Raw genomic sequence first — 26,261 nt, 5'->3', positions numbered from 1 at the left:
CGTTAGGGGTCGCCACAGCGTGTCATCTTTTGCCATCTTAGCCTATCTTCTGCATCTTCCTCTCTAACCCCAACTGCCCTCATGTCTTCCCTCACCACATCCATAAACCTCTTTGGTCTTCCTCTCGCTCTTTTGCCTTGCAGCTCCATCCTCAGCACTCTTCTACCAACATACTCAGTCTCTCACCTCTTAACATGTCCAAACCGTCGAAGTCTGCTCTCTCTCACCTTGTCTCCAAAACATCCAACTTTGGCTGTCCCTCTAATGAGCTCATTTCTAATCCTATCCAACCTGCTCACTCCTAGCGAGAACCTCAACATCTTAATTTCTGCTACCTCCAGTTCTGCTTCCTGTTGTTTCTTCAGTGCCACCGTCTCTAATCCGTACATCGTGGCCAGCCTCACCACTGTTTTGTAAACTTTGCCCTTCATCCTAGCAGAGACTCTTCTGTCACATAACACACCAGACACCTTCTGCCAGCTGTTCCAACCTGCTTGGACCCGTTTCTTCACTTCCTTACCACACTCACCATTGCTCTGGATTGTTGACCCTAAATATTTGAAGTCCTCCACCCTCGCTATCTCTTCTCCCTGTAGCCTCACTCTTCCCCTCCACCTTTCTCATTCACGCACATATATTCTGTTTTACTTCGGCTAATCTTCATTCCTCTCCTTTCCAGTGCATGTCTCCATCTTTCTAAATGTTCCTCTGCATGCTCCCTGCTTTCACTGCATATCACAATATCATCTGCGAACATCTTTGTCCAAGGGGATTCCAGTCTACTTTTCCACGAGTATCCTCAAGGCACATAATCCATCTGTAGTTCTCTTTCTAGGCATGAAACCATACTGTTTCTCCGCCACACCAGACTGGATGCCAAATGTGTAATCAGTGTGTATTAATATTGCATGCATTATTCAGACGTTGTTATTTGCGGGGTAGTCCAGGCAATCAGTGCCAAAACCGTTCAGTTGGTGATAAAAGCATGAAATTTGGCATTTGAGGGGTACGATCAGTTTCAGAGATGTAGCCAATCTCAATCTGCCCTTCAATAGCAATAGTTGCTAAGGATTTGATTTTTCATAGCAACGGTGCATGTATACCTAAAGTACTTTTAGCCTTGTACAATTGCCAACTCGTCCTTTTCACCTCCAAGACATTATTAGCCAAATCATCCTTTAACCATAGAGAACCCATGGGGTCACATATGACCCAGTGTAATTCAGGGCCCACTGTATAAACACAACGCACCAGTTACACTTTTTCCCCTTAAAGCCCTTCGTCTCACATGTGTCTGCATTAAATGCATTGTTCTTTGATAGTTAAGGCCCACTGGGTCATATGTGACCCATTATCTAAACTGGAAGTAAATTAGTAAATTTTTCCAAATGTGATATTTTTGTGTTCCTTTGATGCTTATTGATTAATGTAGTTAGTACATAAAATTTTGAAAGAGGATTTGGATTTCTTGGATTATCTAGGGTTAAAAAAAACCCTATTCTATTTTTCTTCCCAACTACTCCACGGTAAAATAATTTAAACCCTGCTTCTAAACTTCTAGCCTTACGCCATTTCCACCTCTCTTGGATGCAATATTTAGCTACCTTTCTACTAATCATGTCAACCAACTCCTGAGCTTTTCCAGTCATATTCCTAACATTCAAAGTCCCGACACCCTGTTGTAGGCTCTGTGCATTCCTCTTCTTCTGTCGATGAATCCACTTTCCCCCTCCTTTGTCTTTGACCCACAGTAGCTGAATTTCCACGGGCGCCCTGCAGGTTAACGGTGCTGGGGCTGGCGTTGATCACCCAGGTATTGTATTCTTTAGATGAATGCTTATATTTGTTTGTCACAGTTTTATGCCAAATGCCATTCCTGACACAACCCTCTACATTTATCCGGACTTGTGATTGGCCTATAGATTGCACTGGCTTGTGCCCCAATAGGGCTGCATTAACACACCCCTTTCAACAAATTGGCCAATTTCACAGCTTAATGAGTGTGCACATCAGGAATGCTTGTTGTTTTTCTGACAATCTATTGCATCTACTGGTAACTTGTTTGACATGTAGCAATAAAAAATATACTTAAACGTGGATAATCTGGTTCGTCACATTTGACCGCTATTATTTGGAACACTACTGTATGTCCGCTAAACAGACAAGACAAAGCTGGAACTTTTTGGCAATATACATCTGCTCAGATATGAAGAAAGAAGCATCCCAAGAAAAGAACACTGTCCCAACTGTGAAACACAGGAGGTTTCATTATGTTCTGGGGCTGCTTTGTTACATCTGGCACAAGGTCACTTGAATCTGTGAAGGTACAACGACATCTCAAAACAATCAAGGTATTCTAGAAAGAAATGTTCTTCCCACTGTCAGAAAGGTTTGTTTCAGTTAGAGGTCATGGGTCTTTATAAGTTTAAGGACTCGAAACAACTATAAACATCCAAGAATGGCTAACAGGAAAATATTGGACTATTCTGAAATGGCGTTCTTTGAGTTCTCATCTAAGGCAAATGCAAAGCAAAAAAACTTTCGATTGGAGTGATGGCGTCAAAAGGTTGTGCTACAAAATATTAAGGGTACCATCATTTTTGTCCAGGCCTCTTTCATCCAACCATCCATCCATTGTCTCCCAGTTATCCAAGGTTTAGTTGTGGAGACAGTAGCTTGAGCAGAGTACCCAAGACTTCCGTCTCCCCAGCCACTTCTTTCAGCGTGTCCTGGGTCATCCCCAGGTTCTCCTCCTGCTGGCCAGTGCAACTCACCAGCGGGGCATCCGGGAGGCCTCTGAATCAGATGCCCCATCCCATCTCATCCAGGACCTCTCAATGTGGAGGAGCAGTGAGTCTACACTGAGCCCCTCTTGGATAGCCGAGCTTCTCAGCTCATATTGTACTGTTATTTTTTTCTCAAAAATCCTAGAAAGGGCTGTTGGTTCAAAATATTGCCACCTTACTGACAATACTCTTTACTAAGGATAATCAATTACCCACCCCCACTGACCTCAAAACACATATTTAAATAACTCATGACCTCATCCAGGCAGCTGGCTCTGGTTTAACTCTTTGTACTCTTCCTCAATCTGACAGCAGTTTTTGATACCATTTCACTCACCATCTTCCTGAACAGGCTCCGCAGCCTTGACATCACACACACCCCTCTGCTAATAAAGATCGTACTTCAAGGGCCACAGCCAGTTAATCCAACGCAATTTAAATCCCATTGGTGCCCTGTTTCATTTGGTGTGCCATAGACTAAATGAATGAATTAATTAATCACATTTATTGTTACCATACAAAACTGTACAATAGAATTGGAACCTCTCCTGCTTCAGTGGATATTTAAAAGCAAAAATAAAAAAGAATACAAATAAGGAAAAATGTGTAAGATGGAATCCTTAAAAAGTATTAAGAGATTGAATTTAGGGTGTTGTTGCATGAATAGTGTGGCAAGAGCAAAGATGAGACTTCAGACAATGTCTCTTAATAACCACACTGTTGTTGCACTGGTTGTCATGCACATATGGAGACCCCCATTTCTGCTTTTACTGGAGTTTTCAGTCCGATCCTAGCAGTGAAGGGTGCAGGTTGCTAGCTACTCGCTACCAACGGGAATGTTCGGGCGAAGTCATGTCTCCCTCATAATGAGGATGCAGCAGGCACGGACAGACTTATTATCCACAAGTTGTAATTCCAGCTAGTCTATTTTGTTGCCGATGGATCTAGCAATGGTGAGGTACAGGCTTGGAAGAGGTGGTCTGTGTGAGTCGATCGACATGTCCACTAAACTCACTGCCACTCTTCCACCTTCCTCACTTATAAATTAACTCTCTGAACTCAAACGGTGCATTTTGTCCAACTCCGTACAACTCAACTGTGATAAAACCTAAATCCTACTTATAGGCACCCAGTCCAGTAGTTGAACTGCCACACCAACAATCGGGTTAGAGCTGTTCTATCTTGTGCATGAACTGATGAGGTTTGCGCTGATGAAAGGCAAAATATCTAAGAGAAAGTATTATTTCACTACAATTTTTCTCAAGGTGTCTGAATGTGAATTTTGTATTACCCCAAACATTAACCTGAATAAAAAAATTCTAGTTATAGCTATCCATCCATTTTCTGAACCGCTTATTCTCAAGAGGGTCATGGGAGTGCCGCAGCCTATCCAGCTGTTATCGGGCAGGAGGCAGGGTACACCCTGAACTGGTTGCCAGCCAATCATAGGGCACATGGAGACAGACAACTGTCACAGCCACAATCACACCTAGGAGCAATTCAGAGTCTCCCAATTAATGCAAGTTTTGGGGATTTGGGAGGAAACCGGAGTGCCCACAGAAAACCCATGCAGCCACGTCGTGAACATGCAAACTCCACACAGGTGGGGCCAAGATTTGAACCCCAGTTGTCTGAACTTTGAGGCCCATTCTATGCACCTCTTCCACTGTTCCGCCCCTGTTGTTATAAATACAATAAATTCAACCTTTATTTGATTTATTTATACACAGGACCCAACTGTTTTATATTGACTGAAGTGATGCTTATTCTCCACTACTTTGGGAAGAGTTAGTAATTATTGTTGTGGAAAGGTGTTGAGTACCTTAATATTGGCACCATGAACTTCAGCTAGAAGAATCTGTTCAGGCTTCAGTTTACACATGTCACTCAGCAGTTTTTTAAGTCCAGTGTATTTCTCATCCATATTTAACCTTAAGCCATAGCAGACAGGAGTTGAACCATCCAATTTAATAACTGGAAATACACCACAAAACGTTATTATTAATTAATAAGCTGAAATGGCACATATATGCTAAAATATCAACACTCACCAGTTATCTCCAGATGCATTGATGTATCCATAGGTAGCGGCAGGGACAAGAAGTTGAAAGGGTCAAAACGTGAGCTGATGTGGCCACAGATCTTGCATTTTACTTGTGACTTTAGTTGACCGTGGAACAAATCCACCACAATAGAGTCGTTCCTGCGCAGGTGATTCTCCCATGCCTTGAAGTTGAACACAGTCTCATTTTACACAAAATAATCCTCTATATTGAACCAGAAAATACGACAATCTGAATTCATTTGTCACTCTTTGAGAGAAAAAAGACTGGCCAGAATTTTCATTTTGGTCTAAAATTTTAAATTGGAAGCATATATTTGAAAGCATACAATAATCTCTTTAGATACCCAACTTAAGTCTTAAGTCATTCAGATATTTTTTTATTTTGTCTTTCAAATTCAAATTGTAGATATGAACGATGCACAGCACAGTGAACTTCACAATAAAATTAATTGGGCAAATAGTAAACAATTCCTTCAGAAAAGAGGCTTCAACAAGTTTACTGCCACATTAAGTTTATTTTCAAACTAAACAAAACTAGCACTGCGACTAGCTGTAAATGGGCCCTACTACATCTGGCCACATTAAGGTAGTGACGCTATGGAAATTCAATGAAAATGTGTAGAACTGTCTCAGTGGCTCTTGTGACAGGCTGTGCTTCAGAAGCCCCAAGAAGTACATCCTTTGCCTTGCTTTTTGGGGGATGGAGTTGATGTTCTTCTCCCACTTCAGGTCCTGTAAGACTGTAATTCCCAAGAACTTGAAGGTCTGGACAGTTGAAACAAGACAGCTGGACAGAGTCAGCGGCAGCTGTGGTGAACGATGCCTCCTGAAGTCGACAATCATTTCTACAGTCTTTAGAGTATTCAACATCAGGTTGTGTTGGCCACACCAAAGCTCCAATTTTGCCACTTCCAATCGATACGCAAACTCATCACCATCTTTGTTGAGCCCGATGACTGTGGTGTCATCTGCGAACTTCAAGAGTTTGACAATTGGGTGCCTTGAGGTGCAATCATTTGTGTAGAGCGCGAAGAGCAGAAGGGAGAGGACACAACCGCGGTGTGTACCAGTGCTGATAGGGCACGTGGATGAGGTGGTGCGCCTCCGCCTCACCTGCTGAGTACTGCCTGTCAGGAAGTTGTAGATACACTGGCAGATGGTAGGCGAGACACTGAGGTATGATCAGTTTCAGAGATGTAGCCAATCTCAATCTGCCCTTCCATAGCAATGGTTGGTAAGGACTTGATTTTTCATAGCAACGGTGCATGTATACCTAAAGTACTTTTAGCTTTGTACAATTATCAGTTAACAAAAAATATTTGTGATGGGGACTGAACAGTTTCAGATATAAAACAAACTTCCCTTCCATAACAACGGTTGCTAAGGAATTAGATTTTCATAGTAACCGTGCATATATACCTTATATCTTCTTATTCTCTTTGATTGCCATTGGTCATATCCATGAACAGAACAACGGCAAAATGAAAGGGGATGGAGGAACTACAGTCAATTGACTTGACAGGAGATTCAGATGCACTCTTACGTTGAGCAGTTGCTGGTCCTGAACTTGTTTGTGTAACTTGTGAATTTTAGTCCTCGATAGTTGGCAAAACAGAACAGTTTGCACAGGTGGACCACCATGAACAAACTGAGTCGCACCAGAAACAATTCACAACACAAATGCAATCACTCGTTCATATCATAGAGAGTATGGGAAATCCGTTTCAGGAAGACATTAATGAACTGCTGTGACTAAATTCTCGAGATATTATGGAACACACTTCTGTCGAATGTCTGGCTGCAATAAAGACTTGTGGACAACAACGGTATGACACATTTGTCAGAGAAAGACTGGATGACAGAGTTAAGCTAATATCAGCACCAATAACAAGGAACAAGGTCATTCTGTTTCATGAACAGCCACAGAAGCCAAATAATAAATCATATGAGACTGTTAAACTTTTGATAAATGAGGCCTCACTATTTGCACGGTTATATGTTGCTTCCCAAAAAAGAGATGGAGACTTGAACACTTTTTTTAAGCCATGAGAACCAGTCTTTCCCCCTTTCATTATCCTCATATGGTCAGCTGAGACAAGGCAAAAAAATCTGATCTTTTGGACTGTCTGCAACACCACACAACCTCAACTGGTCCTGCACGACCACCCACAGATGTTACAATCTTTGACGGCGCAGTCCTGGTCAATATGCTGAGGCCCATAGGGTGCAAGACTTTCAAAGACTATGCATCAGATATCTTCATTCCATGTGTAAAGAAAGAGTACACTCATGCATGCCATTTAGAATTTGTGTGGGACATTACAATATTAAATATTAATTAAAATATTAATATTAAAATCACAAATTAGGGTACATCGTGGTTCTAGTCAGAGGAGAAGGGTTGAGTCTGCAAGCCCCACACCAAAGAACTGGCAACAGTTTCTTAGAGTAGATGCTAACAGCTTTTCAAAGTCTTGAAGAGTGAACTGATGACAATCACTCTATCTGCATATCAACAAGTGCTCATACTCACAGATGGCTCGAATGTTATGTCTTCTTATGCAAAACACTAGTAGACTGGCCCCTTGCAATCACGAAGAAGCAGTTTTTAGGATCATATTACATATATTACTATTATATTATTATTTTATATGATATTATTAATAATTTCTTCTTTTTCTTTCAGCTTGTCCTGTTAGGGGTTGCCACAGCATCTCATCTTTTTCCATCGAAGCCCATCTCGTGCATCCTCCTCTCTAACACCCACTGTCCTCATGTCCTCCCTCACAACATCCATCCTCAGCACCCTTCTACCAACATACTCACTCTCTCGCCTCTGAACATGTCCAGACCATCGAAGTCTGCTCTCTCTCACCTTGTCTCCAAAACATCCAACTTTGGCTGTCCCTCTAATGAGCTCACTCAAGTATTTGAAGTTGTCCACATTCGCTATCTCTTTTCCCTGGAGCTTCACTCTTCCTCCTCTACCTCTCTCATACATGCACATATATTTTGTTTTACTTCAGGTAACCTTTATTCCCCTCTTTTCCCCCATGTATCTCTTTCTTTCTCACTGTTCCTCCGCTTGTTCCCTGCTTTCACAGTAGATCACAATATCATCTGCAAAAATCAAGGGGAATCCAGTCTAACCTCGTCTCTCAGTCTACATGTCCTGTACTATTCTAACATATTCTCCGCCACACCAGACTTGGGCATGCAGTACCACAGTTCCTCTCTTGGTACTCTGTCATAGGCTTTCTCTCGGTCTACAAAGATACAATATAGCTCCTTCTGACATTCTCTGTACTTTTCCACGAGCATCCTCAAGGCAAATAGTACATCTGTGATACTCTTTCTAGGAATGAAACCATACTGTTGCTCGCAGATACTTCTGTCCTGAGTCTAGCCTCCACTACTCATTCCAATAACTTCATTGTGTGGCTCATCATCTTTACTCCTCTGTAGTTTCCACAGTTCTGAACATTGCCTTTGTTCTTAAAAATGGGGACTAGCACACTTTTCACATATGAAAACCTTGTGTTACCGGGCAGCTCTTGTCTTTCTTCTTTGGGCTATCCTGTATCCGGCAGATACCAACATAAGACTATCTGTATTGGACATTCCTTTGTAATAAATAAATTTACTCGTCTAATCATTAGTCATCTCTTTCTCGATTCGTGAACATGCAAATGGTCCAAACTCGCAAATTCCTACAAGGGCAAAAGGGTGGTGGAATTCTAATTTTTAAATATTTATTTCAATGTAAAGAAATTATACTGGTTGATTTGAGCTCTTTTTAATATCTGAGTTTTTTAGTAAAAGGTGACCCAAAAGTGATTGTTTTAATAATTTATGTAATTATTTAACAATTATAAACCTCCAAGATACAATGGAAAATTTATGGAGGATTTTCCAGAACTGCTGTCAGTTATCCGTACCGAGTAAAACTGTTTCGTCAGAAAGGGACTTTAACATTCATGTTGACAATAATGTGGAAAAAAACATCCAAAGAATTTTCTGCAATACTCGACACATTTGACCTCTCTCAACATATTAAGAGTCCAACTCACACTCAAGGTCACATCTCAGACCTCGTCATCTCTAAGGATGTTGAAATTCTATCAATTGAGATTCAGGATATGGCTATTTCTGATCATTTTTGTGTATTTTTTGAATTACAGATTCTTTCAAAAGTTCGGACAACCTCTATCTCTATTAGGAAAAGCTACATAAATGAGAGTACTGCCACTGAGTTTATGGAGACTGGGGCTGTGCCACAGACTGTGAATGCTGAGACATGTGATGAACTTTTGGACAATTTCACCTCAAAAATTACAAATGCCATGAATGCTGTCACACTTCAATGATGTCTCCATGAAATGTCATTGAGGAAAAATTCTCTCATTTCCCTGAAACATTCCTACCCCTTCTTGGCTCGCTTCTCACCTCAAATCTCTGGTGGGAGGTGGTAGCATGCAAACAGAGAACCGAGGAGGAAGGACCTAGGAAGTTTAACTATAAAAATGAGATGACCCCTATGTCTCTCGGATGATCTGGGGATGCCTAGGGATTATTACAGAAGAGCAGGACAAATTAGCAAACCAAAAAGTTCAATTTTGGTCTCATTAGACCAGAGGCACTCATTTCTCACCATCTTGGAGTCATTCAGGTGTTTTTTTAAGCAAACTCCATTCAGTCATGTGTTTTGCACTGAGGAAAGGCTTCCATTGGGCCATTCTGCCATGAAGCCTTGACTGATGGAGACTACAGTGATGGTTGACTTACAAAAAATGTCTCCCATCTGCCTGACTTCATGATTATGTGCTCTGACAAGTACTGTGATTTGTAGTCTTATCGAGATTTGTGTGCAGCTTTCCTAAATTAAGTCCAATCAGTACAATCAAACACAACTGGACTCCAATGAAGGTGTAGAACCATGTCAAGGATGATCAGAAGAAATAGACAGGTCCAGAGTTAAATACAGGGTTCCTTCGCTACTTTGTGCTTCACTTTTTGCGGCTTCAGGGCTTCGCAGGTTTTTATTAATAAAAAATGATAAATAAAAGAAAATTAAAACCAGATCGGTATATTGTGGAAAGACACATTGACACAAGCTGCGTGATTGGTTCCCGGCGCAACAATGACCAATAAAAGCACGAGTGGCTTTATCCCGTGAGCTGATTTTTTTGCGCCTGACCAGCAACTTCCCCTGTCCCACCCATTTCCTTGTTTTGCGCGTTGTCTTGTCCATGCTGTTAACGCTCACATTTCTACTGTATCTTAGTGTTGTATTCATGATAACTTTTTTTTAAGAGAAAAGTTTTGGTTATGGAGTTAAAATACCACCTCGGTAACCGAAAAATATGAAATTACTATATTGTAATTATACTGTATGTTAGCTGGGATAGGCCAGAGCACTTCCGGGAACCTTGTGTGGCTAAGCAACTTGGAAAATTGACATGGAGTGTCACAGCATCTGAATACTTTTTTTTGTTTCGTATTTAAAGAAAGATTTAGTTGTTTTCCTTTCAATATGGGGTTCTGTGTGTAAAAATACATTAATGTGGGAAAAATTACCTTGATTCGAGCAAATAGCTGCAATATTACGGTGAAATATTTAAGGGAGTCTGAATATTTCCTGTACCGAACGTAAATGTGGAGTGAAACCAATGTGAAACTCTAACCTCAGAAGCGACCTCTCCGTCAGGCCGGCCATCACTGTCTTTAAGTCCCACATAGGGCTTCTCATGGACTCTATTTAGGTCTTCATGGAGACCATCCAACAGGAATGCCAGCAGCTCTTGGGAATCCTGCTGCTGGAAACCATTAAAGCGTGGATCGTACTTTCCTATTGTCCACTAGGAAGAAAGAAATGCTAAGTAACAGGTATATCAAATTGGAACAACATGAAAAGATTTGAACACACCACTGATAACTGGAATTCCTTATGAATCTTCCATTAAACAACACACTACTGTGGGTGATTTAGCAAAAGAGCAATTGTTCTTTCAAAAGAGTGGAAAAACAAAAATTGTCCATTCATCCATCGTATTTCAATTATACAGAGTCAGGTCACGGGCACCAGCTTTAGGAAGGAAGCCCAGGCTTGTCTCTTGTCGAGTAGGTTGCCATGGCACGTATAGCAATGGAGTAAATTGATAGTAATTGGCTTGTGTGGCTCGGGGTCATGTGTTGAGCTGAGCCCGAGAACCAACTCTCAAATTGACCAGATGTCGCCAAACCAAATTATACTTGATTGGATCGCCCACACGGAAAAGGTCTCTCTAATAAACATAGCCTTCCCACTTGGCATCTCACCGCATTACATACATATACCAAAGTCAGTAACCTTAAAAACCCAATTGTTTTCATATCTATGTATTCACATCTTGTTTTTGACATAAAGACATCAACAGGATGCGTTTCAGCAGCTGTTCACACCCTGCGGTTTTCAACAGTTTTCAACGGCGGAGCAAAGCTGCCTACAATTGACAAACAGGATGTTTGCAGCATTGCTGGGTTGCTGAACAGGAAGCCTGTGACACCCTTCAGTAACCACACAGGATGTTTGCAAGCAACTGACCTTATTTATATATATATATATATTTCCATCTAGCGCTTAGTGAAAAATATGATGCTTTGAAACTGCTTTGTGTAAAGAATATAACCTGTGTATGACTGTCTCTCTCAGACAAGGCAACACATGATGTGCGACCAACGAGAACAAGCCTGTTGAATGCATGAGAGAATTGAATTCACAAGAATGTTGATACATTTATCGCTATTGCTTAAGAACTAGAGTGAAACTAAAAGAAAGATAGTGGATATATCTACAGGATGCACCTGTTGTTTGTTGATGTTAAGGGAAGTGACAGTGGAGGTTGCGGGCGCCCGGCCCTATTTTGAGTGAGCTAGGAGGGGAATGAATGTTCCACCCAAAAGCTATAAAAGCCTTGGATATGGCAGTCTGAGGCTCTTTGTTCATTTTACATTGACAAGGAGACAGAAAGGGCTTTCTTCAGGGAGTAATAATCATAGGACAACCTTACGGGGAGAGGTCTTCAAGCAATTTAGGATGCTAATTTTTGACTTCTTTTTCGATTGGGCACGAGCAAAACTACTACAATAAGGTAATTGAGGGATAATACCATCGATATTACGTTACCTAAGAGGGGCAAGTTGGCTTTACAATTAATCCTTAGTCGTAAAAATTCCTTATTACTAATTTAGGATTTGAGTTTCGTAGGACTTGATCACCCCTAAAAGGCTATCTCAAAAATGTATACCTTCCCGATTTTCTTATGCTTTTGAATGCTTTTAATCTTACTTCATTTTATTGCTTTTTATTACTTTTATTATTTACTTCATCCTACTTACCATCATTATCATCATATTAATCATTTTCGTTTTTATTGATTTATGTTCAATTAACATCGAATTTGCCTTAACATTGCAATCGTACCCTAGGGAGTAACTGTCGAGTAATGAATATTATCTGAACAATCTTTATCATTTTATTAAATACTTAAATTTCCATTTTCATATATCATTGTCATCCTTACAATGAGTTGTCTCATTTTTTACCATTTTTTTTACCATTCAACCTCATTAAAGATCGATCGTCAACGATATTAACAACATCTAGTCGTAAATTCCATTTTAATCAGTAACTCATTGATAAACTCCGGCTTAATATAAAAACAAATCCGTACGATCCTAACAAGGATTGTTAAATTTACTAGGTCAATGACAAGTGCAATCGATTCATAAGAGGTGAAGCTGCTGTAAAATCGGAGCGATCACTTTGTCACCCTATTACTCTGTAAGGTTACTCGATAAGACCTGATAAGTGAGGGCAGACCGGATTGGCTCTGCAAAACTAAAGGCAGTGAGTTCACCTAGGCGAATTTATCTCAATACCGACTTAAAAAGCTCCCGCCCCCCTGCACAAATGGCATTAGAGTCGGCGGCTGGGGTAAAGGTGTAGCTTAACACTTTAAATGGAGAGTCGGTCAGGACATTTCTCCCAATTAGTCCTGCAGATAAGCGGAATCTGACACGCTCCTAAGCCCCTTCATCCAGCTCCTCCAGATGTCGATGTGCCAGAACATCTCACAAGGGGGGCATCCATAAAGCATCTTAATAAGATGCCCAAGATACCTCATCTGGCTCCTCTCAGATGACTGAGCTTCTCACTCTAGATCTAAGTTAGGGGCCAGACACGCTGTGGAGGAAACTAATTTCAGGCGCTTGTATCCATGATCTTTCATTCACGACCCACGGATCGTCACACAATAAGTGAGGGTGGGAATTAGATTGAACGGTAAATTCCTCACCAGGAGAGAGAGAAGCGGAGTCTGACTCAATGCAGGTGCTGCACCATTCTGTCTGTCGATCTGCTCTATTTTTCTCTCACTCGTGAATAAGAACCCAAGATACATGAACTCCTCCACATATGGCAAGAACTCATCTCTGACCCAGAGAGTGGACTGTCCTCTTTTTCAACTGTAGAACTTAGTGAGACACTTGGAGGTGCTGATTTTCAACCCAACCATTCACACTAGAATGCAAGCACCTCCAGCAAGAGTTGAAGATCGCAGCTTGGTACCTGCAGAACCACATGATCTGCGAAGCAGTAACTGAATGCTGTCAAAGGTTTTGAACAGACTGTAACAAAGAGCATCCACCCCTCAATAGAAATTAATCCAACTTACTACTGGCAGTGTGGACAGATCTCTGACACCATTTGTACAGGGACCCCGGGGCCTTTTTTAGGGCGTCCGGTACCCCATACTCCCAGTTCAAACTCCACTGGAATTCACAAAGCACATGAAGACAAGTTGTCAAAAATCCCGTGCACCTTTCACAACCCTGCTGAGAGTATAGAGCTGGTTCACTGTTCCATGGCCAGGATGAAAACCACACTGCTACTCCTAAACCTGAGATTCGACTTCCTCTCCAGGACCCCCGAATAGACTTACCATGGTGGCTGAGGAGTGTGATCTTGAATTTGAAACACAAACTCCAACCCGCCGGTCTGCCAATCCAGAGGATGTCCACGTGATGTTGAAAACGTGTGTATTAACCAGCACCCAATCCCCAGTACAGTCTTTATGGTGCACTGCTTCCCTTTCTTCAGGTCCTGGATGTTGGGCTACAATTTCCTGAGGTCATCTGAAAGTCAGTGTCCATGGTGTAACTGAACTCCTCATATGGATTAGTTTTCGCCTCAATGACAACCTGCTCGCCCCACTAGTACACATCAGTACATGAGTCCCACTGGCCAAAAAGGATTGATATGAGTCGCTCTGCAGTCTACCAACGGGTTCGGGGATTACCAGCAAGACTGGCACTGACCATCTTGCGGCCACAACTCCGGTTACCTGCCTCAACAATAGCCCAGTCAGACTCAATGTCCCTCTCACTTTAGGGACATGGATTAAGTTGGATGAAGTTCTCCTGGCAGAAAAATTGAGTCCCCATCAGAAGTGCTGTACAGCACCACCTCCAAGGACTAAAAAAAGAGTGGGTAATCTAAGATCATGTGTGGTGCATATGTATAAATAACAGTCAGGACCTTTCCCCCCCAACCCAAATGTGAATGGAGACTACCCCAGATGTAAACGTGGTGAACCCCAACATTCATGCGATGAGAAAGAGGGTAGGGGGTTAATAATATGCCCACACCTCCTGAACCCCTTTTGCTGTTGGCAAATCCAGCATGAAATAGAATCCAACCCCTCTCAAGAAGAATGGTTCCTGGTGTGTGTTGAGGTCAATAAAACTAAAAGTGTTGTGAAAGGTATTGGCCCCTTTCGTAAATTTTTGCATAGTTTCCACAGTTCAATATTTAAGATCATAAAATAAAATTAAATATACAAATATAATCCATCTGAATTTAAAATGCTGTTTTTAAATTATTTCATTTCGTAAGGGAAAAAAAATGGATAGCACAACTGCAAAGGACGAGAGCTCTGTGGGTTCCAAATGATGGGTAGGTGTGTATAGAGCTATTAAAAAAATAATAGTTGGGGGGAACGGCGTTGTTCATCATCGACGCCATCGATGTCGCTGTTCATTGCCAATAGCGTTACCGTTGTTCATCCGTTGGCGTTGTTCATCGCTTCCTTGCGGCTGGGCCGCGATGAAAGGCGTTGTCGTCACCCGCGGCTGTACATATTGTCATACTGTCAGGTATGACCTCAGAGTTTGAGAAGGGGCCCAATACTTATTCACGGCACTGTATATCTAGCCAGAACCTCTCAACTTCACACACCAACCTCAGAATTTTTCCTTCCCCGAGAGGTGATACTCATTCCAAGAGTCTACTTCTGTAGACAGGTACGGACTGCCTTTGGCTCTCACCCTGCTCACACTGCACCACAGCCCCTTGGTCCCTTCCACAGGAGGTGAGGCCCACCCCCAGGCCTGGCTCGAAGTGGGCGTTCCACTGACCCACATCCAGATGAGGGAAAAGATATTTTTAAGTTGTTGTACATAATCAACTCTAGACCCACCTGCCATGGGTGACCTTGTCAGGGGCATAAAGCCCCAGACAGCTTAACTCCTAGGATCACTGGGACAAACAGCAAGTAAATAATATGATAATAAATAAATCTCCCATACATACAGTGAATAATATTAAAATCAAATAACATATAGAAAACAAATGTTGCTGTATTGAAAACATTTCAGGCAGAAAGGCTCACCCTGAGTTTGAGAGGAGCCACATTCTTCTGTGTCCCACTCCACAGCTCCATCACAAGATCACCATAACATTTTGCCAAGTGACCTTGCATACCAATTGGGTTGGATCTGTTGGACAAATATCACGTGAATGATTTTAATATTAATACCTCGAAAAATAAATCAAATGGGACCTGTTAAGCTCATAGAAATGTCCCCCGGAGATGAAGTACTCGGTGAGAGGCCTTGTATTACTCACACATTGGATACTAGAATTCAAGAAACAGGTGTTGCCAAGGTTACTAAGGCCTGTGGCCCCCTTCTCTGTTGGCGCTGCAGAAAATAAAGAACATTTAGGGTGAAATGGTTCTTCAGCTGATGATATAATTGATCATGAGCATCGATGTGGCATCACTTCTTATGAAGAGATGTGAAAAATGTGTACATTTTTTTATGGCAGAGTATATATATATATTTATATATATATACATACATACAGTGAAGAAAGTAAGTTAACACCCTGCTATATTGCAATTTCTCCCACAGAAATCATGGAGGGTCTGAAAATTTCATCGGAGGTGCATGTCTCCTGTAAGAGAGATAATCTCAAAAGAAAAATCCAGAAATAACAATAATTGATTATTTAATGATTTATTTGTGTGACGCAGCTGCAAATAAGTACTTGAACGCCTGAGAAAACCAATGTTAATACTTGGAACAGTCGCCTTTGGACAGGAAGAGCTCCCAGAGGACTGGAATACTACTGCCAAGGTATTCAGAAAGGCAGACAGGAGAGAACTTGGGGTGTCTTCTGGTAGGAAACGGGAGAAGGAGACTTGGTGGTGGAACCCCAAAATACAAGAAGTCATCCAAGTGAAGAGATTAGAGAAGAAGTGGGACATGGAGAGGACTGAGGAGAGGCGTAAGGAATGCATTGAGGTGCGTCGCAGGCCAAAGGTAGAGGTGGTGAAGGTGAAACAAGAGGCATATGATGACATGTACTCCAGGTTGGATATGAAAGAAGGAGAAAAGGGAGAGAGATGGGAAGGATGTGCAGCAAGTAAAAGTGATTAAGGATAGCAATGGAAATAGGTTGACTGGTGCCACTAGTGTACAAAGTAGATGGAAAGAGTACTTTGAGAAGTTAATGAATGAACAAAATGGAGGGAAGGTAGAGTGTAAGAGGCAAGTGTGAATGACTGGGAAGTGGCTTTGCTGAGTAAGGGAGAAGTTAGAAAGGCACTGAACACAATGAAAAATGGAAAGACAGTTGGTCCCGATGACATACCAGTGGAGGTATGGAAGCAATTTGGTGAGGTGACTGTGGAGTTTTTGTCCAACTTACCAATAGAATACTAGCGGGAGAGAGGATGCAAGAAGAATGGAGGAAAAGTGTGCTAGTCCCACTTTTTAAGAACAAAGGCGATGTTCAGAACTGTGGAAACTACAGAGAAATAAAGATGATGAGCCACACAATGAAGTTATGGGAAAGAGTAGTGGAGCCAAGACTCAGGACAGAAGTAAGTATCTGCGAACAACAGTATGGTTTCATGCATAGAGTACCACATATGCACTATTTGCCTTGAGGATGCTTGTGTAAAAGTACAGAGAAGGTCAGAAGGAGCTTCATTGTATCTTTGTAGACCAAGAGAAAGCCTATGACAGAGTACCAAGAGAGGAACTGTGGTACTGCATCCGTAAGTCTGTTGTAGCGGAGAAATATGTTAGAATAGTACAGGACATGTATGATGGCAGCAGAACAATGGTGAGGTGTGGCTGAGGTGTTACAGAAGAATTTAAGGTGGACGTGGGACTGCATCAGGGATCAGCTCTGAGCCCCTTCCTGTTTGCAGTGGTAATGGATAGGCTGACAGATGAGGTTAGACTGGAATCCCGTTGGACAATGATGTTCGCAGATGACATTGTGATGTGCAGTGAAAGCAGGGAGCATGCAGAGGAGCAATTCGAAAGATGGAGACATGCACTGGAAAGGAGAGGAATGAAGATTAGCCGAAGTAAAACAGAATATATGTGCGTGAATGAGAAAGGTGGAGGGGGAAGAGTGAGGCTACAGGGAGAAGAGATAGTGAGGGTGGAGGACTTCAAATATTTAGGGTCAATCCAGGGTTAGCCAATCCAGAACAATGGTGAGTGTGGTAAGGAAGTGAAGAAATGGGTCCAAGCAGGTTGGAACAGTTGGCGGAAGGTGTCTGGTGTGTTATGTGACAGAAGAGTCTCTGGTAGGATGAAGGGCAAAGTTTACAAAACAGTGGTGAGGCCGGGGCCATGATGTACGGATTAGAGATGGTGGCACTGAAGAAACAACAGGAAGCAGAACTGGAGGTAGCAGAAATGAAGATGTTGAGGTTCTCGCTCGCCGTGAGCAGGTTGGATAGGTAATTAGAAATGACCTCATTCGAGGGACAGCCAAAGTTGGATGTTTTGGAGACAAGGTGAGAGAGAGCAGACTTCGATGGCTTTGACATGTTCAGAGGCGAGAGAGTGAGTATATTGGTGGAAGGGTGCTGAGGATGGAGCTGCCAGGCGAAAGAGCGAGAGGAAGACCAAAGAGAAGGTTGATGGATGTGGTGAGGGAAGACATGAGGGCAGTTGGGGTTAGAGAGGAAGATGCAGAAGATAGGCTAAGATGGCAAAAGATGACACGCTGTGGCGACCCCTAACGGGACAAGCTGAAAGGAAAAGAAGAAGTACAGGACATGTATGAGGGTAGCAGAACAGTAGTGAGAAGTGCCGTTGGTGTTTTAGAAGAATATAAGGTAGAGGTGGGACTGCATCAGGGATCCACCCTGAGCCCCTTCCTGTTTGCGGTAGTAATGGATAGGCTGACAGACGAGGTTAGACTGGACTCCCCTTGGACCATGATGTTCGCTGATGATATTGTGATCTGCAGTGAAAGCAGGGAACAGGCAGAAGAACAGTTAGAAAGATGGAGGTATGCACTGGAAAGGAGAGGAATGAAGATTAGCTGTTGTAAAACAGAATATATGTGAGTGAATGAGAGGGGGGGAGGAGGAAGAGTGAAGCTCCAGGGAGAGGAGATAGCGAAGGTGGACGACTTCAAATACTTGGGGCCAACAATACAGAGCAATGGAGAGTGTGGTAAGGAAGTGAAGAAACGGGTCCAAGCGGGTTGGAACAGTTGGCGGAAGGTGTCTGGTGTTGAATGTGACAGAAGAGTCTCAGCTAGGATGAAGGAAAACAGTGGTGAAGCTGGCCGTGATGTACAATTTAGAGGTGGTGGCTTTGAAGAAACAACAGGAAGAAAAACTGGAAGTAGCACAAATGAAGATTTTGAGGTTCTCGCTTGGTGTGAACAGGTTGGATATGATTAGAAATGAGCTCATTTGAGGGACAGCTAAAGTTGTCTTGGAGACAAGGTTAGAGAGAGCAGACTTCGATGATTTGGACATGTTCAGAGGTGAGAGAGTGAGTATATTGGTAAAGCGTGCTGAGGATGGAGCTGCCAGGCAAAAGAGTGAGAGGAAGACCAAAGAAAAGGTTGATGGATGTTGTGAGAGAGGACATGAGGACAGTGGGTGTTAGAGAGGAGGATGCACGAGATATGCTTACATGGAAAAAGATGACACACTGTGGCGACCCCTCACGGGCCAAGCCGAAAGAAAAAGAAGAAGAAGAAGACCAAGTCCTGTAATGTAGTCCTGGGGTGATTCTTCACCTTTCCAAGGATCATTGAACCGCATGAGGTGATATCTTGCATGGGGCTCCACTTCGATTGAGATTGACCGTCATATTTAGCTTCTTCCATTTTCTAATGATTGCTCCAACAGTGGACCTTTTTCACCAAGCTGCTTGACAATTTCTCTGTAACCCTTTCCAGCCGTGTGGAGTTGCACAATTTTGTCTCTGGTGTCTTTGGACATCTCTTTGATCTTGGTCATGTTACCAGTTTTGAGTCTTACTGATTGTATGGGGTGGACAGGTGTCGTTATGCAGCTAACGACCTCACACAGGTGCATCTGATTCAGGATAATATATGGAGTGGAGGGGGACTTTTAAAAGCGGACAAACAGGTCTTTGAGGGTCAGAATTCTAGCTGATTGAAAGGTGTTCAAATACTTATTTGCAGCTGGAGCACACAAATTGTTAAAAAAAAATCATACATTGTGGTTTTTGGATTTTTCTTTTAGATTATCTCTCTCACTGTGGACATGCACCTACGATGAAAATTTAAAAAAAAATGAAAAAAGGTCCACTGATAGAGCAATCATGACAAAATGGAAGAAGCTAAACATGACTGTGAATCTCAATGGACCCCCATGCAAGATATCACCTCGTAGGGTCTCAATGATCCTTAGAAAGGTGAAGAATCAGTCCAGGACTGCACGACAGAACTTGGTCAATGGCCTGAAAAGACCTGGTACTACTGTTTCCAAGGTGACTGTTGGTAATACACTAAGACGTCATGGTTTGAAATCATGCATGCCATGGGAGGTTCCCCTGTTTAAACCAGCATATGTCAAGGCCCGTCTTAGGTTTGCCAATGACCATTTGGATGATACAGAGGAGTCATGGGAGAAAGTTTTGTGGTCAGATGAGCGCAAAATGGAACTTTTTGGTCATAATTCCACTAACTGTGTTTGGAGGAAAACAAATGATGAGTTCCATCCCAAGAACACCATCCCTACTGTGAAGCATGGGGTGGTAGCATCAAGATGGGTCGTGGTTGGGTATTTCAACATGACAATGACCCGAAGCACACAGCCAGGAAAACCAAGGAGTGGTTCTGTAAGAAGCATACCAAGGTTCTGGCATGGCCTACCCAGTCTCCAGACCTAAACCCAATAGAAAATGTTTGGAGGGAGCTGAAACCCCGTGTTTCTCAGTGACAGCCCAATAACCTATATGATCTAGAGAAGATCTGTGTGGAGGAGTGGGCCAATATCCCTGCTGCAGTTTTTGCAAACCTGATGGACAACTACAGGAAACATTTAAAAGTAAGTAGGTTTCTTTCGGCTTGTCCCTTTCGGGGTCGCCACAGCATGTCATTTCAGATGAACGCACAAATATGTTTGGCACAATTTTTATGCCGGATGCCCTTCCTGACGCAACCCTTCTCAGGGAGTGGAGGCCCCAGTGGAATACGAACCCACAATCCCTGGTTTACCAAACCAGTGCTCTAATCACTGAGCTACGGGGCCTCTTCAACTCCAGGAAACATTTGACCTCTGTAATTGCAAACAAAGCCAACTGTCCCAAATATTAACACTGATTTTCTCAGGTTTTCAAATACTTATTTGCAGCTGGATCACAGAAATAAATTGTTAAAAAAATCATACATTGTGATTTCTGGATTTTTCTTTTTAGATTATCTCTCTCACAGTGGACATGCACCTCCAATGAAAATTTCAGATCCCTCCATAATTTACAAGTATTTGCAATATAGCAAGGTGTTCCAATACTTATTTTCTTTATGCTTATGTGTACTTTCAGGACATTCAACTTGAGACCTGCACGCGCGCACGCACGCACACACACACGCGCGCACGCACACACACACACGGGGAGTCCTCGGGTTAAAATGGTCTCGACCTACAACATTTCGACTTTACAACGCCTGTCCCCCATTTTGTCTAGCTAATGTGCATGGTCCTTGTCTATGTTTGTGCGCCAGGAGTATCTTCGCATTTACCTCCCTCCTTTTTAGACATTATGGCCCCAAAGAAGGAAGCCGTTTCTTTTATTTTTTATTTAGTTCTTGCTTCATTGTTCCACGTTGCGCTGGGGATGTGCTCTGTATCACTGCAGGTTGTATCAAGAACATTTTATGTAGTACATACTGTAAGACGATCTGTCTTTTTTTTGGGGGGGGGGTGAAAAATACCCACGATGCACTGGATCCACTATAGGTGAAGCGCGAAGTAGAGAGGGATTACTGTATGCTGTATTGTCACAGTATATCATACAGCTCAAGTGAATTCCATGTGTACAATTTCCCCTCTAGAAATTTTTCAACCAACAGCAAGACACATTGAATCTGATTTATATGATCTATGAGGAATAAGCGGTAATCCCTGAAATTGTGATCGAAAATGAGTTTGTTTACCTTTATGTCTTTCCATGTTACTGCTGTTGGTAATCAAAGACATCTCTTCAGGCCAGCTCATGTCTTTGTTCCTGACTATTAAGGATGACTACATTTTAAAAAACACAATAGAAAATGCTTCATTAAAATTAGGGCAGAAAACTTGTATTTCAGAATTACTTTCAATGACTAGCTGCTGCTCATCCTGGATCTGCAAACTTTCAAGTGTATTATCCTCATCGTCCAGAAGGGTAAGATAGTTCTGCCAAAATAAAGTCAAAATGTTGGGCTTTGCAAGCATTACAGTCCAATAATTAAAAAAAAATCTACAATGCTTTCATTGAGTATTGGAAGGACAGGTTTTTCTCATCTCTATTATTTTACAGTGACACAGCTTTCCCTTACCCATTCATAAATTTTGCAGGAACCTGTCCTTCATTAATTTTTGAACAACTTTTCAGTTAAATGTTTGGTTCTCTTTCTGAATTGGCATAAGATGCCAAAAGATGGCCATCAAAAACTGTCTCATAAAATTAGGGATCATTATGTGCAGTACAAGTAAAGTGTAGTCAATCAGCAGGTGGAGGAACAGTTTGAAAGGTGGGGGAATACACTGGAAAGGAATCCAGTGTATCTTAGCCGGCATTAGACAGAATATATGCGGATGAATCCGAGGGGTGGAGTGAGGCTCCAAAAAGAAGAGATAGTGAGGGTGGAGTATTTGACAGAAACCCACTTCCCTCCAATACTTCTGCAATTCAGAATATTCCAGGACCCATCCTTCTAAACATTTAATACCAGTGTCTGGGACTTCAAGAAACGGGATGTTCAGGTTTACAAGCATAATATACAGTGGTTACAGAAAGTATTCAGATCCCCTCAAATTTTTCACTCGTTATGGTGCACCCATTTGTGAATATTGTTTGTTAATTTTTTACCTCAATGTACATAGCACGCCATATTGACAGAAAAAAAGGGAATTATTGACATTTTTTCAGATTTATTAAAAAAAGAAAAACTGAAATATTACACAGCCATAGGTATTCAGGTCCTTTGTTGTGACACTGATATATTAAATTCTGGTAATGTTCATTTGTTTTGACCATCCAAAGAATGGTTCTACACCTTCACTGTAGTCCAGTTGTGTACGCCTGAGGGAAGCTATACTACCAGAACCTCCCACAAAGTCCCTCTGTTTAAAAAAAGGCATGTGCGGAAGAGGCTACAATTTGCCAAAGAACACATAACTGGTCTAAAGAGAAATGGAGGAACATTTTGTGGATGGATGTGAGTAAAATTGTTTTTTTGGGTCTAGGGGTTGCAGAAACTCAGAATTCAAGCCACGGTCGACAGTGAAGCATTGTGGTGAAGGCATCATAATATGGGCATGTTTTTCCTACTTTGGTGGGGGAGAAGAGTCTTGGTGAGAGAAATAAAGAAGTAACTAAAGATCACTGTGGCTCAAGTCCAGTGATGCAATCATGAGAAGGGAAAAGATTACCTGTCCAAAATGGTCCCAACAGTGAAGTATGGTGTTCTGGGTGGTTTTCAGCTGTAGGGACAGGACAGCTAGCCCCAACCGAAGGAAAAATGAATGCGGCCAAGTACAGGGATATCCAGGACAGAAACCTGCTCCATAGTTCTCAGGACCTTGGACGGGCCAAAGGTTCGCCTTCCAAAAAGACGACACAGCCAAAATATTGAAGTTGTGGCTCCAGAAGAACTCCGTGACTGCTCTTGACTGGCTGAACCGGATCTGTGACTTTCACCCCATTGAGAATCTCTGGATAGATCTGAAAATGGCTGTGCATAAAAAAATTCTCCATCCGACCTAACAGAATTAAAGAGGTTCTGCAAGGAGGAATGGTCTCCATATCTTCTTTTTCTTTCAGCTTTCCATTAGGGGTCGCCAGAGCGTGTCATCGTTTTCCATCGAAGCCTATCTCACCCATCCTCCTCTCTAACACCCACTGTCCTCATGTCCTACCTCACAACATCCATCAATCTTTCCTTTGGTCTTCCTCTCGCTCTTTTCCCTGGCAGCTCCATCCTCAGCACCCTTCTATCAATATACTCACTCTCTCGCCTCTGAACATGTCCAAACCATCGAAGTCTGCTCTCTCTATCCTTGCTTCCAAAAGATCCAACTTTGGCTGTCCCTCTAATGAGGTCATTTCTAATCCTGTCCAACCTGTTCACATCAAGTGAGAACCTCAGCATCTTGATTTCTGCTACCTCCAGTTCTGCTTCCTGTTGTTTCTTCAGTGCCACCGTCTCTAATCCGTACATCAGGTCTGGCCTCACCACTGTTTTGTAAACTTTGCCCTTCGTCCGAGCAGAGACTCTTCTGTCACATAACACACCAGACACCTTCCGCCAACTCTTCCACCCCGCTTGAATCCGTTTCTTCACTTTCTTACCACACTCACCATTGCTCTGTATTGTTGACCCCAAGTATTTAAAATCATCCACCCTCGCTATCTCTGCTCCCTGTAGCCTTGCTCTTCCCCCTTGACCCCTCTCATTCACGCACATATATTCTGTTTTACTTCGGCTAATCTTCATTCCCCTCCTTTCCAGTGCGTGCCTCCATCTTTCTAATTGTTCCTCCCCCTGTTCCCTGCTTTCACTGCAGATCACAATATCTTCTGCTAACATCATGGTCCAAGGGGATTCCAGTCTAACCTAATCTGTCAGCCTATCCATAACTACCGCAAACACGAAAGAGCTCAGCGTGGATCCCTGATGCAATCCCAACTCCACCTTTAATTCTTCTGACACACCTATGACACATCTCACCATTGTTCTGCTGCCCTCATACATGTCCTGTCCTATTCTACCATATTTGTCCGCCACACCAGAACTATGCATGCAGTACCAGTTCCTCTCTTAGTACTCTGTCATAGACTTTCTTTCTGTCTATTCACACACAATGTAGCTCCTTTTCATCTTCTCTGTACTTTTCCACAAGCATCCTCAAGGCAAATAATGCATCTGTGGTACTCTTTCTAGGCATGAAACCATAATGTTGCTCGCAAATTCTTCTGTCAAGAGTCTAGCCTCCACTACTCTTTCTCATAACTTCATTGTGTGGCACACTTTTCCTCCATTCTTCTAGTATCTTCTCTCCCACTAGTATTCTATTGAATAAGTTGGTCAAAAACACACCACACCCAACCACAGCCACCTCTCCAAATTGCTTCCATACCTCCACTGGTATGTCATCAGGACCAACTGTCTTTCCATTTTTCATTCTGTTCAGTGCCTTTCTAACTTTCCCCTGACTAATCATTGCCAATTTCCAGTCGTTCAGGCTTGCTTCTTCTCCCCTACCTTCTCTCCCATTTTCTTCATTCATTAATTTTGCAAAATACTCTTTCCATCTACTTAGCACACTACTGGCACCAGTATCTATCTATCTATCTATCTATCTATCTATCTATCTATCTATCTATCTATCATCTATCTATCTATCTATCTATCTATCTATCTATCTATCTATCTATCTATCTATATCTATCTATCTATCTATTATCTATCTATCTATCTATCTATCTATCTATCTATCTATCTATCTATCTATCTATCTATCTATCTATCTATCTATCTATCTATCTATCTATCTATCTATCTATCTATCTATCTATCTATCTATCTATCTATCTATCTATCTATCTATCTATCTCTCTATCCTGAATCATGTTTACTTGCTGCACATCCTTCCCATCTCTATTCCTCTGTCTGGCCAACCTTTCGAGATCCTTTTCTCCTTTCTTCTTACCTGGTGTACAAGTAATATACCTCCTGTTTAGCCTTCGCCACTGTCCTCTCCATGTCCCACTTATCTCTTTCCTTGGATGACTTCCTGTATTTTGGGTTTGCACCACAAAGTCTCCTTCTCCCCTTTCCTACCAGAAGACACCCCAAGTACTCTCAAGCCTGCCTCTCTGAATACCTTGGCAGTAGTATTCCAATCTTCTGGGACCTCTTCCTGTTGATCTAGAACCTGTTTCACCTCTTTCCGTTTGCTGAGCGAATTCCCATGCACTCTCGAGGATCCTGCCGAGGGTGTAGAGCTGGTCCACTGTTCCACGGCCAGGACGAAAACCCACATTGCTCCTCCTGGGTCTGAGATTCGACTTCCTGATGGACCCTCCTCTCCAGCACCCCTCAATAGACCTTACCAGGGAGGGTGAGGAGTGTGATCACCCTATAGTTGAAACACAACCCTTGGTACCGCTTATTAAAATGCGGGAACACCACCCCCGTCTGCCAATCCAGAGGGACTGTCCCTGATGTCCATGCGATGTTGCAGAGGTGTGTCAAACCAAGACAGCCCCACAACATCCAGAGCCTTTAGGAACTCCAGGCGAATCTTATCCACCCCCGGGTCTCTGCCCCCAAGGACCTTTTTAACCACCTTGATGACCTCAACCCCAGAGATAGAAGATCCCGCCTCAGAGAACTCAGTCAGGTTCCTCGTGGGAAGCCGTTTTGGTGGAGTTGAGAAGGTCTTTAAAGTATTCTCTCTGATGACTCACAATATCCCGAGTTGAGGTCAGCAGTCCCCCATCCTCACTATACACAGTGTTGACGGTGCAATGCTTCCCCATCCTGACTCCTATAATCCCTCTTTGCGGTATTAACACCTTTAGTCAGG

At 42.4% G+C, this 26,261-nt stretch overlaps 1 protein-coding gene across 1 annotated transcript in view; it reads right to left on the bottom strand.

Moving 5' to 3' along the window:
* The window catches only part of usp32 (ubiquitin specific peptidase 32), a 257,750-nt gene that overhangs the window by 85,437 nt on the left and 146,052 nt on the right, over window positions 1–26,261 (bottom strand). The window contains exons 18-24 of the mRNA XM_061827750.1: window positions 21,782–21,863; window positions 21,623–21,697; window positions 15,732–15,870; window positions 15,561–15,666; window positions 10,536–10,709; window positions 4,838–5,012; window positions 4,609–4,760 (exon numbers count right to left, since the gene is read on the bottom strand). Of these exons, the coding sequence (XP_061683734.1) occupies window positions 4,609–4,760; window positions 4,838–5,012; window positions 10,536–10,709; window positions 15,561–15,666; window positions 15,732–15,870; window positions 21,623–21,697; window positions 21,782–21,863 (903 nt within the window). The remainder of the gene's footprint in view (window positions 1–4,608; window positions 4,761–4,837; window positions 5,013–10,535; window positions 10,710–15,560; window positions 15,667–15,731; window positions 15,871–21,622; window positions 21,698–21,781; window positions 21,864–26,261) is intronic.

The sequence above is a fragment of the Syngnathoides biaculeatus genome, chromosome 8 (assembly GCF_019802595.1).
Source record: "Syngnathoides biaculeatus isolate LvHL_M chromosome 8, ASM1980259v1, whole genome shotgun sequence".
NCBI lineage: Eukaryota > Metazoa > Chordata > Actinopteri > Syngnathiformes > Syngnathidae > Syngnathoides > Syngnathoides biaculeatus.
The sequence above is the reverse complement of the archived record's forward strand: the minus strand, read 5'-3'. Positions and strand labels throughout refer to the sequence as shown.